The following is a 17,049-nucleotide window of genomic DNA, read 5'->3' as shown; positions in this document are numbered from 1 at the left end:
AATATGTATACGTACGTAAACAAGATTGTATAGTATTTTGTTGAAATACTTCTGATCTTTGTTTCTGTCTTTCACAACATTAAAGATGCACTGGTGAAGAAATGGAGAGACTGTTTAACCTATGCAAATCAGTTTTTCTGGCACTGTGATTAAGCATAGTGTGACAATGAGATAAGGTCTAATGTCTTTTGAAATCTGTACCACGAGTGGTAAAGTATTGGCACCCTCACTGCCACGACCCGAGTTCAATGCCTGTTCCATACAATGCATTGAAATACAGAAGTGTACCATAACACTGTATACATTTCCAATCTTAGTGACTGTATTCTGCGGTTCATAAGGCCCACTGGATTACAGGGCGCACTTTCAAAGTTCTGGCCAATTTAGAGGAATTAGGGAACGAGTGGCAGCTGGGGCTGAACGAGTAAGCGCAGGTGAGAGCAATTTGCAAATTATGACAGAAGCAGAAATGTTAAAGGCGATGCCTATTTATTTGTCGGCAGTTTTGTGTTTTTTACAGTAAATTTTTTACACGGTTGGATTCTATGGATTTTCCTTGGTGTAACAAAGCCATTTTCGCGGACATTTAAAGAAGTTGAAGACGGCCAGGGGAGGTAATACTGAGATACCTTGGCTATACAGTTTTTGACTGATTGTGATTGTGATGTTTCTCTGATAAGTATATTTTTAAATCTTGAATCCCAAGAGTTTTAAGCTCTCCAATGAAATGTGGCATGACGCATTTCAGTGACTGGTGACATCGTACAGACACGTATTGGGCCGAAATGTTAAGGGGTTAAGGCACCATATATAAATAAATCTCTTTCTTTGTACCGGATTTCTTTGTAAATGTCTCATGTTGTACGGCTTATGTATGCACATAATGGTTTTTCCTTTAAAAATACGCTGGGTGCAGCCTATAATCAGGTGCACCTTATAGTCCGAATTTTACGGTATATTAGTGGCCCTGCAAAAAACATCAGGGTTTTTTTTCTTCCACTGATACTGAAGAAAATTGACTTTGAAAGTCCCTAAAAGTGCTTGAATTTGGCAATTAAATGGGTGTATGAACCCTGGTATTTGTATGCTTGCCATTTTGTTAAAGATTGCTCAGCCTTTAATACAGAAATATATTCCAAATGTAAATTCAATAAAAAAAAAGAATCAAGCCGCACTGTAATGAAAGCAGCAGTGTTTGAAATGTAAGAAAAAAAGAAACACATTTTCGAGACGTGCTCGGCATCTGCTCACAGATCAGAAGTGGACACTTTGAGGAGTTCATTCCTGCAACGTTGATGATGCCATGAAGGGGCGCAGTGACCGTTTTTTTTCTGACCACGCGGCCTTGGAGCTCTGGTTGTAAATCAGACGAGTAGGCTACTGTATGATAACAGATTAATCCAATTCTACAGATTACCAAGATATTGCCTCCAAGAGAAAATTTGATGCCTTAATGATCCTCTCCTTCAGAAAACGGAGCACGTGCCTGATATATCATTCTGCGTGGCTTGTTAATTTGCTCTCGGACCAGTCGTCTTTACTCCGGCTGAAGTCAAAGTGTTCTGCTGACAGAGTGCAAACTCTAAAGGTGGCCAGGCGGCTGCTTATTCGACGTATTTGGGGCAGTCGGATTTTTCCATCTCGCCTGGGCAGACGTCCACTTTCTTGGTTGGGGTGGGGGTCATATTGATTCCCGTCTGCGGCCTTATATGAACTCGAATTTACTTGATTCATTAAAATCCAGTAGTGGTGATCCAGGGAGCAGCGCCATAAACAACACTGCCGTCATCAACTTTGGGATTTTATGCTTTTAGCAGTTTTCCAGAGACAGTTGGGTTTTGATTTAGATCAGGGGTAGGCCAACTTTTTGAGTCATGGGCTGATTTGGTTAAAGAAAATTGGCCGAGGGGCGGGTCCTGGAGACTTATCAAATATTTTAATTTGTGAATTAATATAGACTGATTCCTACAGGCATTCTACTTGGGGGAGGTTGTTGTAGCTGTGGTTTGTTGAAAAAGCGCCAGAGAGCCACCTTATAGTGTTCAAGAGACGCTTGTGCAGATGAATGGTAAATGGTCTTTTATATAGCGCTTTTCAAGTCAATGAAGACCTCCCAAAGCGCTTTACAATGTGCTTCACACTTACCCATTCATACACACTCACACACCAATTGCGGCTTATTGGGGGCATTAACCAAGGACACTTCGACATATAACAGGGATCGAACCTGTGATCCCTTGATCCCAAGACGAGCGCTCTACCTCCTGAGCTAATGTTGGTGTTTAATGGGGTCCCTTGACACTCCCAGGGATAAAGTACTACTGTGTAAATTTTTAATTTGCGGCCATTTTGGAGCTTATAACTCACATACCAACACACACACACGCGCAAATCTGGATTTACTGTATAAATGGTCTACATTACTGTAGTAGTAATTTTGTAGTATTTCTGTAGTATGTGTTAAGTATTCTGTAGCATTTCCATCGTGGCATTTTTATAGTATTTCTGTGGTATTTTGATAGTAGTATTTTTCTTGTATTTCTTTAGTGTTACTGTATTGGATTTTTATAGTATTTCTGTTTTAATATTTTTAGTAGTATTTTTTTTAATTACTGTATTACTGCAGTAGTAATTTTGTTGTATTTCTATAGTATTTCTTTAGTATTTTGGCAGTATTTCCACAATAACATCTATGTAGTATTTTTGTGGTATTTTTGTAGTAGCATTTTTGTATGTTAGTAGAACTGTAGTAGTATTTTTTTAGCATTTATATAGTTTTTTTTTAATTTTCAGAAAGAAAGCAAAATAATATGTCACGTCTCTTCTTTAAAGCACTAAATTTGATATTTAATTTTGAAGTTTTTTGTAGTATTTCTGTTGTAGTATTTTTGTATTAGACACACAAAGGGACTCAAAGCTGGCTCAAAAAAACAAACGTTTTTATTAGTAGTAGCTTGGTCATCTAATTTATCTGCAACCAATAAACCACATGAACAAACTCAATCAATTTTTGTTGCCCTCACAAATATCCCACTAAAAAACTAAAAAAGTAAACAGACTTCTAACATTAATCATTGGTTAAATATTTTTATGAATCATATATCAATGGAAAAAATCTCAGCTTTGAAAAAAATAAACAAACAATAATTTCAGATCAATGTTTTCCATGCATATCGAAGCCATGCAAGACGCCAACCTGCCTATCAGGGGCATTAGGGGTTCAGTGTTTTGCCCAGAGACACTCCGACATTTAACTCGGACGAGCCAGGAATTGAACCTGCAACCTCTCGGTCCCAAGACAAGCGCTTTACCCCCTTTCCGGGTTTCCTGAACAAGGAGTTGAGATTACAAAGAAACAGCCAAGATTTTCTGAAGGGTTATAAGGAAGAGTACCTATACACTCACGCACACACACACAAATAAAAAGGGACCAATGAAGCTAGTTGTAAAGTATTGGCGCCCTCACCGTCATGACCCTGGTTTGAATCCTGTTACATACAATTTATTGCATTCTGGGCCAGCGATGATGATCAATAATCCATAATTGCTCAAATACAAAAGAATACTTTGTGTAGTAACGCACACCAATAAATACTGTATGCATTTCCAATCATATGAACCGTATTCTCCGGGATATATGGCGCACCAATTTGATGTTTTGAGTGTGCCTTATTAAATATGGTAACAAAGGGAACGGTGCTTGATCCAGATGGCGCACGATAAATGAAAGTAACAAAAGAAAACAGGCTTTTCATTGAAATTTATTGATAAACCTTGGATAGCTCTGAATTACAACACTAAGCCTATACAATAGAACCAAATGACCATCGCAACTGATAACTTTTTAATCAAGAACATAGAAACTGCCTAGCAACAACAACAAAAGAGTGACTGATACAAAAATGAAATGCCACTAATCTGAGCCAGATAAAAAAACAATGCCTTACCTCCAGGTAGACAGCCCAGGGCATGACGAGTGAAGCCACCAGCAGGTCGGCCACGGCCAAACTGACTACCAGGTAGTTGGTTGTGGTCTGCAAGGAGCGTTCCCTCAGCACGGCAAGGCACACCAGCACGTTGCCGAAAACAATGGCCAGGATGAGGAGCGAGTAGAGCATGGCATAGTAGTTGCGCTCGCGGTTGACGGGCTCCTGCGTGCCGCCGCTGACGTTGCGCTCATCCGACACATTCCACCACGACTGCTCTGCGTCGCTAAGCATCGCCATGTCCCGCCGACATGGAGGGTGACACGTATGTCAGACCTGTACGGGCAACTGTCAGAAACATATTGGCAAATTAACTGCCAGTCTAGCTATAGTTGATCTTTGACGTCTGTCGCCGTCTATGGCAGCCAAGCTAAAATGGATCTTTGACGTTTATTAGTGTATTGCATTCTAAATAAAAGAGATATTTGAAGTCTATAGTTATTTAGCTAAAATAGATTTTTGACCTGTATGGTTGTCTTTAACAGTGACAACCATCACTGCCTCACTGAGATAAAAGAGGGGATGTCTCTCAATTTCTTGCGTCTTAACTCTGAAAAGACCGAAATGTTAGTTATTGGTCCATCTAAATGCCTTGACTGGATCTCAAAAACTGCTGTGAACATTGACAAATGTCACATCAAACAGAGTGTCTCAGTTAAAAATTTAGGTGTCATATTTGACCCCTATCTGTCCTTTCAAACACACGTGAAGAAAATTACTAGAACCGCTTTCTTCCATCTTCGCAACATTGCTAAAATTCGTCCTATGCTGTCTCAGTCGGATGCGGAGATTAAAATTCTTGCGTTTGTTACCTCCCGTCTCGATTACTGTAATGCACTACTCTCCGGTCTCCAGAAGTCCAGAATCAAGAGTCTTCAGCTGGTACAAAATGCTGCAGAGAGGCTTTTAACTAGGACAAAAAGTCCGATCATATCACGCCGATTTTGGCTAACCTGCATTGGCTCCCTGTTAGCCTAAGATGTGATTTCAAGGTTCCCTTAGTATTATACAAAATCATACATGGACTTGCTCCTTCATATCTTTCGGATCTGATTTCCCCCTATGTTCCGGTCTGAAGCCTTCGTTCTGTAACCGCCGGTCTACTGGTGATCCCAAGAGCCAAGAAGTGTTCCGCAGGTTCGAGAGCGTTCTCCATCCGGGCGCCGGTGCTGTGCAATGCTCTTCCCCCTGAGATCCGATCTGCAACCTCAGTGGAAATGTTTAAATCTAAGCTTAAAACACACTTCCAGTCTATAGCACATGAATAACCCATTCTTTTTGTGGACAATATTTCTATTATTTGTAATTGCAACATACTTTGCTGTCTGGTAATCCTGAAAGGGGGATACCACATGTGTGGTCCCATCTCAAGGTTTCTTCATTTTCCTCATGTTGAGGTTTTTGAGTTTTTCCTTGCCCTCATGTTGTTTCCAGATCAGGGGATGGTGTAATAATAGTCTGAAATAATAGTCTGTGCAATAACCTGTGCAGCCCTTTGAGACTCTTTGTGATTAAGGGCTTTACAAATAAAAATAAAAAAGACTTGAAATGACTTAACAGCCTAACTAAATGAATCTTTGACGTCTATAGTTGTGTCTGGCCGCCTACCTAAAATAGATCGTTGACTGTGGTTGTCTATGGCAGCCTATGTAAAATGGATCTTCTTTCTATACTTGTCTATGGCAGCCTAACTAAAATGGATATTTGACCTCAATAGTTCTCTATGGCAGCCTTACTGAAATTGATATTTTACGTCTGTAATTATCTTTGGCAGCATAGATAAAATGGATGTTTGATGTCTATAGTCGTCTATGGCAGCTTAGTTATAATGGAGCTTTGACATTTACGGTCATCTCTGGCAGCCTAGATAAAATGGGTCTTTGGCATGTCAGCTTACATTGAGTTAATTTGTATAGTTTTTAATCACAAAAAGTCTCAAAGGGCTGCACAGACTACCATTACACCATCCCCTGATCTGAAACTCACCTGATATCTATAGTAGTGTATGGCTACTTAGCTAAAATAATCTGTGACATCTATAATTGTCTATGGCAGCCAAGTTAAAAAGGATCTTTGACGTATATGGTGGGCGGCACGGCGGCTGAGTGGTTAGCACGTCTGTGGTACAGTTCTGAGGTCATGGGATCAATTCCAGCTACCAGCCTTCCTGTGTGTAGTTTGCATGTTCTCTCCGTGCTTGCATGGGTTTTCCTTTGTAAATTGTCCCTAGGTGTGAATGAGCGAGCAAGTTGTCTGTCTCTGTGTGCGCTGAAACTGTCTGGCAAACAGTTCAGGGTGTCCCCTGTCCACTGCCTGACGAAGGCTGGGATGGGCTCCAGAGCGCCCACAAGCCTACTGAAGATAAGCGGTGCAGATAATGGATAGATGGATGGATGGATGGATATCTCTGGCACGTTTAACTAAACTGGATCTTTGATGTCTGTAGTCGTGTATGGCATTCTAGCTAAAATGAATCTTTGAAGCCTATAGTCATCCATGGCAGACGAGCTAAAATGGATCTTTGACGTATGTAGTCCACTATGGCAACCTAGCTAAAAGAGATCTTTGACATCAGGAGTCGCCTCTGGCAGCTTAGCTAACATGGATCTTTGATGGTATATTGTATATAGTTATCTATAGCTGACTAACCAAAATTAATATTTTATGTCTGTAGTTGTTAATGGCATGGTAGTGAGTATTTGCCCTCGTCTTCATTTCTGAGTTTTTTTTAATAATTATCACTCACAAAGGTTTCAGATCATCCAACCATTCATCCATTAGCTACACCGCTTATTCTCAGTAGGGTCATGGGGGTGCTGGAGCCCATCCCAGCTATCTTTGGGCAGGGGACACCCTGAACTGGTTGCCAGCCAGTCACAGGGCTGGCCAATTAACCTGACATGTAGGTTTTTGGAATGTGGGAGGAAACCTACACAAGCACGGGGAGAACATGCAAACTCCGCACAGGAAGGCTGTGGCGCAGACGCTCTAACCACTCAGCCGCCGTGCCCCCCGGTTTTTGATTGCTGGACGTTCTCTCCAAATTTATTTTGTGCTGGTTGGAAAAAAAAACACTAGTATTCCCGCCCAAAGGTTTTTTTCTTTTTTCGTCAAATGAAAGCAACAATACATTTAATTTTGATGAATTCAGAAATGTATTGCATTTTAAATAACCATTTAGTGGCATTTAATTCATGATTTCTTTATATTTGGATGTGCGAGAACAGATATTAAGTGCTGGTATCAGTGTAGATACTGCCAGCCCAGTTTACTCATCGTCAGCCTGATTCAATACAAAATAGAGTTTGACATCTTAACGTTGTCAATGGTGAATGTGAAATGGATCTTTGACGTTTTAAGTCGTCAATGGCACAGAATGTAGAATAGATTTTTGCCGTCTGTAGTCATCAATGGCACGGAATTTAAAATATATTTTGACATCTGAAGTCATCAATGGCACGGAATGTAATATTCGATACCTAGAATCGTCAATACACTACATGTAAAATTATTCTTTGACATCTTAAATCAGCAATGGCACCAAATGTAAAATGGATATTTGAAGTCTAATGTTGTTAATAGAGGTAAATGTAAAATGGATCTTTGACGTCTGAAATTTTCAATGGCACCGAATTTAAAGTGGATCTTTATGTTTAAAGTCGTCAATTGCCCCGAATGTAAAATGGATATTTGATGTCTATAGTTGTCAGTGGCAGTGAATGTAAAATGGATCTTTGACGTCTAAGATCATCAATGGCACCAGATATACAGTGGATCTTTAAAGGGGGATGCGTAATTTGAGGTGTCCTAAAAAAGATGAAAGTGAAATATTTTCTCTATTAGGAAGGGGTTGACAATGCCCAACTGAGTTTAAAGAGCCCTTGTGCATTATTTTCCACTGCGCCTATTTACTTTTATCTTACTTTTATCAGGCTTGTTTGGGGCGAAACACCCCCCCAAAAAGATGACGCTCCCAACTTTTCAATATGCATTGTAACTGTTTTTATTTGTTGGTTTTGTTTGTTCAACCGCTGCTTCAATCGTATTTAGTGTCACCAAAATGCTACTCAGAAAATTTGCGTTAGATTTGTGCAGCCAGACGGCGGGGAGGTGCTGAGGGGGCTTTTTCGATAATAAAGGCGAGGATGGATGGAGTGCAAACAGCAGTGGTACACACAGTCACACATCATCCCCGCACTTTTTTATATGTATCCCTCAGGAGTTTGAGTGAAATGTATACAGACTTCCCTTTTAACTCATATGCTGCCATAGACAGCTATAGCTGTCCGATATCTATTTTAGCTAGACTGCCTTGCACGATTAAACACGTCAAAGATTCATTTAAGCTAGCCTGCCAATGACGACCAAGATATATTTTAGCTAGGCTGCCATAGACAAGTGTAGCTGTCAAAGATCCATTTTACCTAGGCTCCCAGTGACGACTATTGATGTTAAAGATCCCTTTTAGGTGGCCATAAACGACTATAGACGTCAAAGATACATTTTATTTGGGCAGCCACAGATGACTCTAAACATCAAAGATCTGTTTTACCAAGGCTACCAGAGATCCCTTTAAGGTTGCCAAAAATGATTATATACGTGAAAGATCCATTTTATTTAGGAGGCTTTAGAGTACTTTAAATATCAAAGATCCAGTGAATGCCAGAGACGAACGACTATTGATATCAAAGATCCCTTTAAGGTCGATGTTGACGATGATAGATGTGAAAGATCCATTTCGGTTATGCTGCCAGAGACGACTATATACGTCAAAAATCAATTTTGTATAGGTTACCATAGATGACTCTAAATGTCAAAGATCCATTCTAGCCACGGATCTATTTAAGCTGGGCTGCTATGGATAACCAATAGATCAAAGATCAATTTTAACTAAGATGCAATCAAACCCGGGGGGCACGGCGGCTGAGTGGTTAGCGCGTCTGCGGCACAGCCTTCCTGTACAGAGTTTGCATGTTCTCCCCGTGCTTGTGTAGGTTTCCTCCCACATTCCAAAAACCTACATGTCAGGTTAATTGGCCAGCCCTGTGACTGGCTGGCAACCAGTTCAGGGTGTCCCCTGCCCAAAGATAGCTGGGATGGGCTCCAGCACCCCCGTGACCCTACTGAGAATAAGCGGTGCAGCTAATGGATGAATGGTTAGATGATCTGAAACCTTTGTGAGTGATAATTATTAAAAAAACCTCAGAAATCAAGACGAGGACAAATATTATTTTACAGCACTACATATACAAGCATCTCTAAACATGAGAATTCCGATATTTGAGATTTTGTTTTGGAACAAAATTGTTGCTTAACGTATGACGGAAAATTATGAGCATTCGCAGAGGCTACCACTAGAGACTGCTCACCGCCACTATCAACGTGTCCCAGTTTGTGCATGCCCTTCCCAATATTAGATGCTTGATCCCACACACTTATTTATATTATGGAACAAGTTTGTTTTTATCATATTGTGTCTCCTTTTTGTGGCTTTTTGTGACCCTATCTTTGATTTCCTATAAGGGAAACATATCAAACAACTGTTTGATAAAGGGATCGCACGGGTGCTTCAATTCCTTGAAATGCTTGAAATTTGGGTAAAGTGGTTGTAAAAGCTTGAAAGAGTGTAGAACTACAAAAGTATGAGTATGGATGTTAAGAGGGGACTGTATGAGAGTGTGATTGTGCCGACTGCGTTGTATGGGATGGGCAGGGCACCTGTATGATGCGGCAGGGGTAAACCAGTGAAAGCTGTTTGGCCCTGCTGTTGAACAGAAGAGTGTGTTGTGTCACCCTGACCCGAGTGACATGCCCGCTTTCTTGTGTCCCATTTCTTCTGGAGAGACGAAAGTATGACCAACTTGGGTGCCAAAGTGCTTAACTTGTTTGGGTGTTTGCAGCATTTGGGTTGGCCATGGTCCCCCCAAATTTTTTTGTGTGTGTTTTTTTTTGCTAATTTCTCCCTTTTTTAATTTTCTTTGTTTTTGGGTATGTGTTTGTCTTGCTGTCGGTCACCCTTCTCGACGGATATGACCAGGGTAGATAGATAGAAAAGCTTGAAATTGTTGCCATGTTTCTGAACAAGTCTGCTTCAAAATGACACTGACACAGCTCTGGTGGCTTTGTTTTTCCATTGCATTTCTTCTTCTCATTTGATTAACAGCAGCTGGCATTAGTTCTTGTGGCATTGTCCTATGAGGTGTTATTGGCCCCTACAAGTCACAGACAAGAAGACAGGTACATGCTACACCTAAACAGGGCACTATGAACTTTGTATTAGTGCAAGGATTATGTATCAGTTATGAAAAATTCCTGTTGATTGGTGTAGTGCATGTGTGGTGCCATTGTATAAGGGTAAAGGTGATAAGTATGAATGTAGCAATTCGAGAGGTATCAGTTTGTTGTCTGTGTATGGAAGAGTCTTGATTAAGAGAGTGAGTGGAAGAACAGCTGAGGTGGTGATGGAGGAGCAGAGTGGTTTCAGGAAAGGAAGAGGATGTGTGGATCCGGTGTTTGCAGTAAGACAGGTGTGTGAGAAATATTTTGCAAAAAGTAAGGATGTTTGTTTGGGTGTTATGAATTTGGAAAAGGCGTATGACAGAGTCGATAGAGAGGCGTTGTGGCAGGTGATGGTTATGTATGGAGTGGATGGAAAGTTTTTATGTGAACTACAGAGCATGTGTAAGAGAAGGGAGCGAGACAAGTGAGTGGTTCCCTGTGTAGACTGGTGTCAGACAGGGGTGTGTGAATGTCACCATGGCTGTTTAATGTGTACATGGATGGTGTGGTGAGAGAGGTGAATCCAAGAGTATTTGGCAGAGATGATGGATAACAGTGGAACGGTGTGGCAGGTAAGTCAGTTGTTGTTTGCAGATGACACAGCGCTTGTGGCTGATTCTGAGGAAACATTGAGAAGGTTGGTAATGGAGTTTGGAAGAGTATGTGATAGGCGTAAGTTATGAGTGAATTTTGGGAAGAGTAAGGTGATGAAGTGCTCACGTGATGGAGTGGGCATGGGGTTAGAAATAAGGTTGCATGGACAGGTGCTGGAAGAAGTTGAAAGCTTTAGGTACTTGGGTTGTGATGTGGCTGCAGTTGGTGGAATGGAGTGCGAGGTATTGCACAGAGTGAATGAAGGAAGCAAGGTTTTAGGTGCTTTGATGAATGTGTGAGAGTGTGATTGTGCCGACTGTGTTGTATGGTGCAGAGACTTGGAGCCTGAACGCCGATTTGAGAAGGAAATTAAATGTTTTTGAGATGATGTGTTTGAGGAGTATGTTAGGAGTGACAAGATTGGACAGATTCAGAAATGATATTGTGAGAGACAAAACTGGAGTAGTAGTGGTACTGAGCAAGCGTGTGGATAAGGGAGTACTCGGTTGGTTTGGACACATGGAGAGGATGGATGAGGAGCGAATGTTAAAGAGGATCTACAGAGCAGAAGTAAATGGATGGTGTTATGATTGCACTGAAGGAAAAAGGTCTAAATGTAGTGGAAGCAAGAGCTCTTGTTGGTGATACGAATGAGTGGAGAGGTGTTGTAAAAGGATAGTGGGATGTTTAGACGTGTTTTAAGGCAGTGTTTTTCAACACTTTTTCAACCAAGGTACACTTTATTTATATAAAGGTTCCGAGGCACACCATCCGTCGAAAATATTTTAAAATAAAAAGTTATGTCAAATATTTCACTGTACTACCTCATAAGCAGATATTTAGTATATAAAAAGAAGAAAATAATACTTAGAATAAAAAAGAATAATGTGCTTTATTTATGTTTTTATTTTTTACAGTTCAATCTTAAAGAGCTTTGTTAAAAAAATTAAATTTTTAAATATAGTGTGCCACCTCATGAGCAGATAATTAGTATATAAAAAGTATATAAAAATCTACTGCCACCTATTGATATGGATGACTATTACAGTTCCTTTTCTGAAGATAGCAAAAATATTGAATGAAGGCCTGATTTTTTTTTTGAAAAATAAAATTGGGCAAATTCCAGCGGCACACTAGACAAGGTCTCACAGCACACTAGAGTTCCACGGCACACTGGTTGAAAAACACTGTTCTAAGGGATGGGCAGGGCACCTGTATGATGTGGCAGGGGTAAACCAGTGAAAGCTGTCGAGCCCTGATGTTGAACAGAAGAGTGTGTTGTGTCACCCTGACCCGAATGACATGGCCGCTTTCTTGTGTCCCATTTCATCTGGAGGGACGAAAGTATGACCAACGTGGGTGTCGATGTGTTTAACTTGTTTGGGTGTGTAGGCATTTGGGTTGGCCATGGTCATTTTTTTTTTTTAGTTTTTTGCTACTTTTTTCCTTTTTCATTTCTTTGTTTTTGTGTATGTGTTTGTCTTGCTGTCGGTCCCCCCTCTCAAGGGATATGACCATGGTAGATAGATAGATTTATAGATGGAAAATTATATTGGGCCATGCAAAAAATAATGGTAGTGTTTCCTAGTCGTAAATTGTAATTGGAAGGACTTCCTGCAACTGAAAATTTAAGCTACATTTTACTGTCACCTAAGTCTCTGTCCATGTAGGTGTTTTCTCAAAAACAAATATATTCACAATTTACTCTTATTTTGAAATTGCACAAGCAAGATCGAAAATCACATATTTAAATATATGTAAATCGCAGATACTGTATATTTATGCCTACGCAATACACATGATCCACTCTGGATTTTTAATGGTACTGGAAACATTGGAAAGTTGTCTTTGAATTTCCTTAAAAGTGCTTGAATTGGGCCATGAAAACGGTGTAAAAACCCTGATCATAATGTCCGTCTAATAAAACACCTTTCTTAATTTCATTCTTGTATACATATTCGAACAATGAATGCAAAGCTTTCTGACATTTAATTATGTCATTTTCATGTGTGTCACGTGAAGCGATATCTGCTCTTCAATTCAGTTCTCTAAGTACACAATTATTACACAGGCTAGAGAAGTGTTTTGTTATGTATGATTTTAATTAAAGCTAGTTGGATCTAATTTCCCTCTTTTGTGCATATATATATATATATATATATATATATATATATATATATATATATATATATATATATATATATATATATATATATATACAGTATATTAGTATATATACTCGGAGTTGCAAAGGAGAACCAATTTGTGTAATCTTATCTCAGGGGTCTTAATTAACCGGCAGAAAAATCCAATTAAAACCTGACACGGTATCTCCTATACCCTCCTTAATCCCAAGTACAAATGATATTTTTCTTGCAAAATTTTGAATTCTCAGCCTACCTTTTAGTGAAATCATCCGCTGGAGAAATCATCAGATCCCGAGCGGCATCCGTGACTGGTTAAAATGGATCGCGTCCTCGCGGCGGCGGGATTCCTGGTGCGCTCCGTGCCATCGCGCACGAGAGAATGTGCAAGCGGGGGCTCTCTTGACAATGTGGCCGACACACTCTCGCACAAACACACTCTCACACAATCACACTCTCTCCACGGTGACGACTGCTCGCATTGATTTCAAATTAATGAGCAGACGTCTGACATCTGCCCTGTCGAGGTATCAGAATCCACGCAAATAACTCGTCTTTAATTTCATTGGCGACTATTTTAATCATCGAGCAATCGTTGTGGAGATTTGTTGAAGTTCCAAAGAGTTTTGAATCATTTGAAATCGTTTTTTTCTCTTTTATTTCACGCCCCTTCTCGTAGAGGTGGCGCACCCTCTTCTCACGCCCACTCACACGCCCCCAAAAAATGAAAATAAGCCCTTTAGATCAGGGGCCCGCATGAGTCAACACAGAGAGAAGCACAAGAGGAAAATAACCTGCACTTTTAATATGTGCTCTCGATGGCGCCAAAGCAATGCAACTGGTGCCATATTGTTTCTCTCTCTCTCTTTTTCACACTCTAATGTATTTTTTCTCTCTTTATCTCTCCCCCTTTCTCACTAGCTTTTTTTGTCTCCATCTCTCACTCTCTTTCTCACTCTCTCTCTTTTTTGCTCTCTTCTCTCTCTTTTTTTCTGTCTGTCTTTCTTTCACATTCTTCTCTGTCAGAATCAATACAAATAGCTCGCCTTCAAATTAACTGACGACTATTCTAATCATCCAGGGATTGTTTTGGAGCATTGTTGAAGTTCCATAAAAGAGTTTTGAATCATTTAAAATCTTTTTTTCTCCTCTATTCGTCACCAGTTCCGATAGAGGTGGCGTAGCCGCTTCCTACACCCACTCAAAAAGTCCTTGAGTTCAGGGGTGTCAAACACGAGACAAGACCGAGAGAAGCACAAGAGGAAATTGAGCTGCACTTTTAATATGCGCTCTTGATGGCACTAACAACAGGCGATACTTGCAAAGCAACTAGAGCTATATTACTTACTCTTTTTTTCTTTCTCTATCTCTTTCACTCTTGTGTTTTTTTTCTCTCTTTCTCTCTCTCTTTTACACTCTTTCGTACTCACCAATTTTTCCTTTCTCTCTCTCTCTCTCTCTCTCTCTCTCTCTCTCTCTCTCTCTCTCTCTCTCTCTCTTTATGTCTCTTTAAATATTTTTTAACATAGGCTTTTACAAGGATACTGATTCCAAAATTTGGCAAACCGATTTATACGGCACACATTCTAAACAGAAGTCAAAACCAAATGTCTTGTAACTATAGTGTCCTTAGTCATTTTGCGCTACCTCAGTTATTGTCTAACTGAGTTGTCTCTCTCGCAAACTTTGGTTTTGTTAATATCAAAAAACATTTGGCGTACCACTTTTATACGTTAAAACCATTTTTTTAAAGGTACTGTACCTCCATTAATGTTAAATGGAGTTGGCGCACCCCTTCATCTGCTGCACACTGACAAAAATGTTCTTCCAATAGTAATTAGGCAAATCCAATTTAAAATCACTCACTGTTTTCAGCCACCAAACTGACTCATATCTGTTTGATATGTCTTATTTATCATAAGAGATTTGGCGCAGCACCTATAAATGGCATTCACCCTAAGAAAAAAATCAGAACTGAGATTTTAATATTTTTCGAAGGTTTTTCCTTTACTCTCCACATCCTCTTCACTATTCTGATAGAGTTGGTACACTCTTTTCCCACGCCCACTCACACACGCCCCAAAATCTTTGAAACCAGCCCTTTAGATATTTTTAGCATTGCTTATCAAGGAAACCGTTTAAAGTTTTTGTGTCCTTGGATTTTTGAAGCTACATGCCTTAATGTTCAACAGATTTGGTGCACCACCTTTAAATGTCACACACCTTGAGAAAAAAACACAACAGAGATGTCACTACCCTAACATCCTCTACTCTCCACATACCCTTCATCATTTTAATCGGCGCACCCCCATTTACCCTCCTGACACCCCACAATAAATGTTTACGTCCTTTTGCCAATCTTTACTATGAGAGCTTTCTTTTCTAAACTCTATTAGGACACCGGTTCTCAACTGGTTTGACTTTAGGGCCTACCATTCCACCCTAATAACAAGCTGCTACCCCAAAAAACAAAATCCACTTCTGAAATGTATCCAAGGAAAGGATTGTGCTGCATAAGCAGAGATAGTACAATCCATCCATTATCTGCACCGCTTATCCTCAGTAGGGTCGCAGGGGTGCTGGAGCCCATCCCAGTTATCTTCGGGCAGTGGGCATGGGACACCCCGAACTGGTTGCCAGCCAGTCGCAGGGCACACAGAGTCTCGCTCATTCACACCCAGGGACAATTTGGACCGACCAATTAACCTGACATGCATGTTTTTGGAATTTGGGAGGAAACCGGAGGGCCAGGAGGAAACCCACGCAAGCACAGGGAGAACATGCAAACTCCACACAGGAGGATCGATCTCATGACCTCAGAACTGCGCCGCACACGCGCTAACCACTGTGCCACCATGCTGCCCATCGTACAACATATTCACCTTTAAAAGAAGAACACCAGCAAACCAAAACAACTTCAAATACCGTATACACTCGCATATAAGCCTATATCACATATAAGTGACCTCCTAAAACTGCTTTAAAATGGTCATTTACCAAAAGAAATTCTTAATATCAGTAAAGCGCATACCTAAACATTGGTAATTATTTTATTATGTTGTCACGACCCAGAGTGGAATCTCGGACTCAATTCGTTTTAAAGGAATCTCTATTGGATTGAGCTGACAGAGCTGGCTTTGGAAGCCGATGGTTGTCGATTGCTAGCAGCGTTGGACGGAACAGCAGTTCCGTGACAGGTAGGCAGAATCAACACGTCTTAGCAGGCAGGTCGATGGCCAGGACAGGAGAGTAGATCGTAAACATGGGGCAGAAACAGGTCGAAACCGAAGGCAGGAATCAAAACAGGAGAGTAGTCTTTGGTAAAACACACAGGAACACAGAAGTACGGTCTGACGTCCTTCTCTGGACGCTGACCGCTTAAGAAGAGAACGTCAGCCAATCGGAGAGCGCGCTCCAGCCTGCCAATCGATTGCCACAGGTGTCTTCACTTTGGCAATCATGACATATGTAGTTAATAAAGAATTAATATACTATTGATGAGGTCCCACTCAAATGTGCAGATTGATGCAACAGGTAGAGATTGGGCAGGGCATTATCACCATCTATAGTTAGGGGTGTAATATACCCTCCGTTTTTTCTTCTTCTTAACATTATTTTCCCTAGGCAAAGGCACACGACCCCCTGAAACTGTTCACCATTTACTAAGCCACCAGTTGAGAAACCATGTTTTAGGGCAGGGGTTGAGAACCTACGGCTCACAAGCTCTTTTCATGAGTACATCTGGCTCTGGGATAAATATTATTAACAATTACGTGCACGTGCAAACGCGATTTGTGCACGTGCAAAGCGGTGAAGACACTTTGTTCAGAAATGATTCGGTCCAGTATATATATAGCATAACTTTACAGTCAAGATGTCACAACAACAGACCTGGTTTTGGCTGTATATCAGGAAATAATCTTTTATACGTAAGGTCAATAAACAATCTATGTTCACTGTTCGAGTCACTTCATTGTGAAAACCCACAGAACAAACTGTAAACATCCCAAAAACTCCTAGAAAGTACCCAACACAAGCTGATTGCT

The 17,049-nt window shown here is 40.5% G+C and overlaps 1 protein-coding gene across 2 annotated transcripts in view; it reads right to left on the bottom strand.

Moving 5' to 3' along the window:
- The window catches only part of drd3 (dopamine receptor D3), a 36,665-nt gene extending 23,156 nt beyond the window's left edge, over positions 1-13,509 (bottom strand). Inside the window, exons 1-2 of one of the 2 annotated variants that reach the window (XM_088321971.1) lie at positions 13,260-13,509; positions 3,948-4,274 (exon numbers count right to left, since the gene is read on the bottom strand). In XM_088321971.1, the coding sequence (XP_088178097.1) occupies positions 3,948-4,226 (279 nt within the window). In that variant the 5' untranslated portion in view covers positions 4,227-4,274; positions 13,260-13,509. The remainder of the gene's footprint in view (positions 1-3,947; positions 4,275-13,259) is intronic. The other variant, XM_088321970.1, reaches the window with a different exon arrangement.
- Between the last annotated feature and the right edge of the window lie 3,540 nt (positions 13,510-17,049).

The sequence above is a fragment of the Urocampus carinirostris genome, chromosome 18 (genome assembly GCF_059441175.1).
Source record: "Urocampus carinirostris isolate Australia breed hairy pipefish chromosome 18, RoL_Ucar_1.0, whole genome shotgun sequence".
Lineage (NCBI taxonomy): Eukaryota > Metazoa > Chordata > Actinopteri > Syngnathiformes > Syngnathidae > Urocampus > Urocampus carinirostris.
Note: the sequence above shows the minus strand (reverse complement) of the source record. Positions and strands in the feature narration are given on the sequence as shown.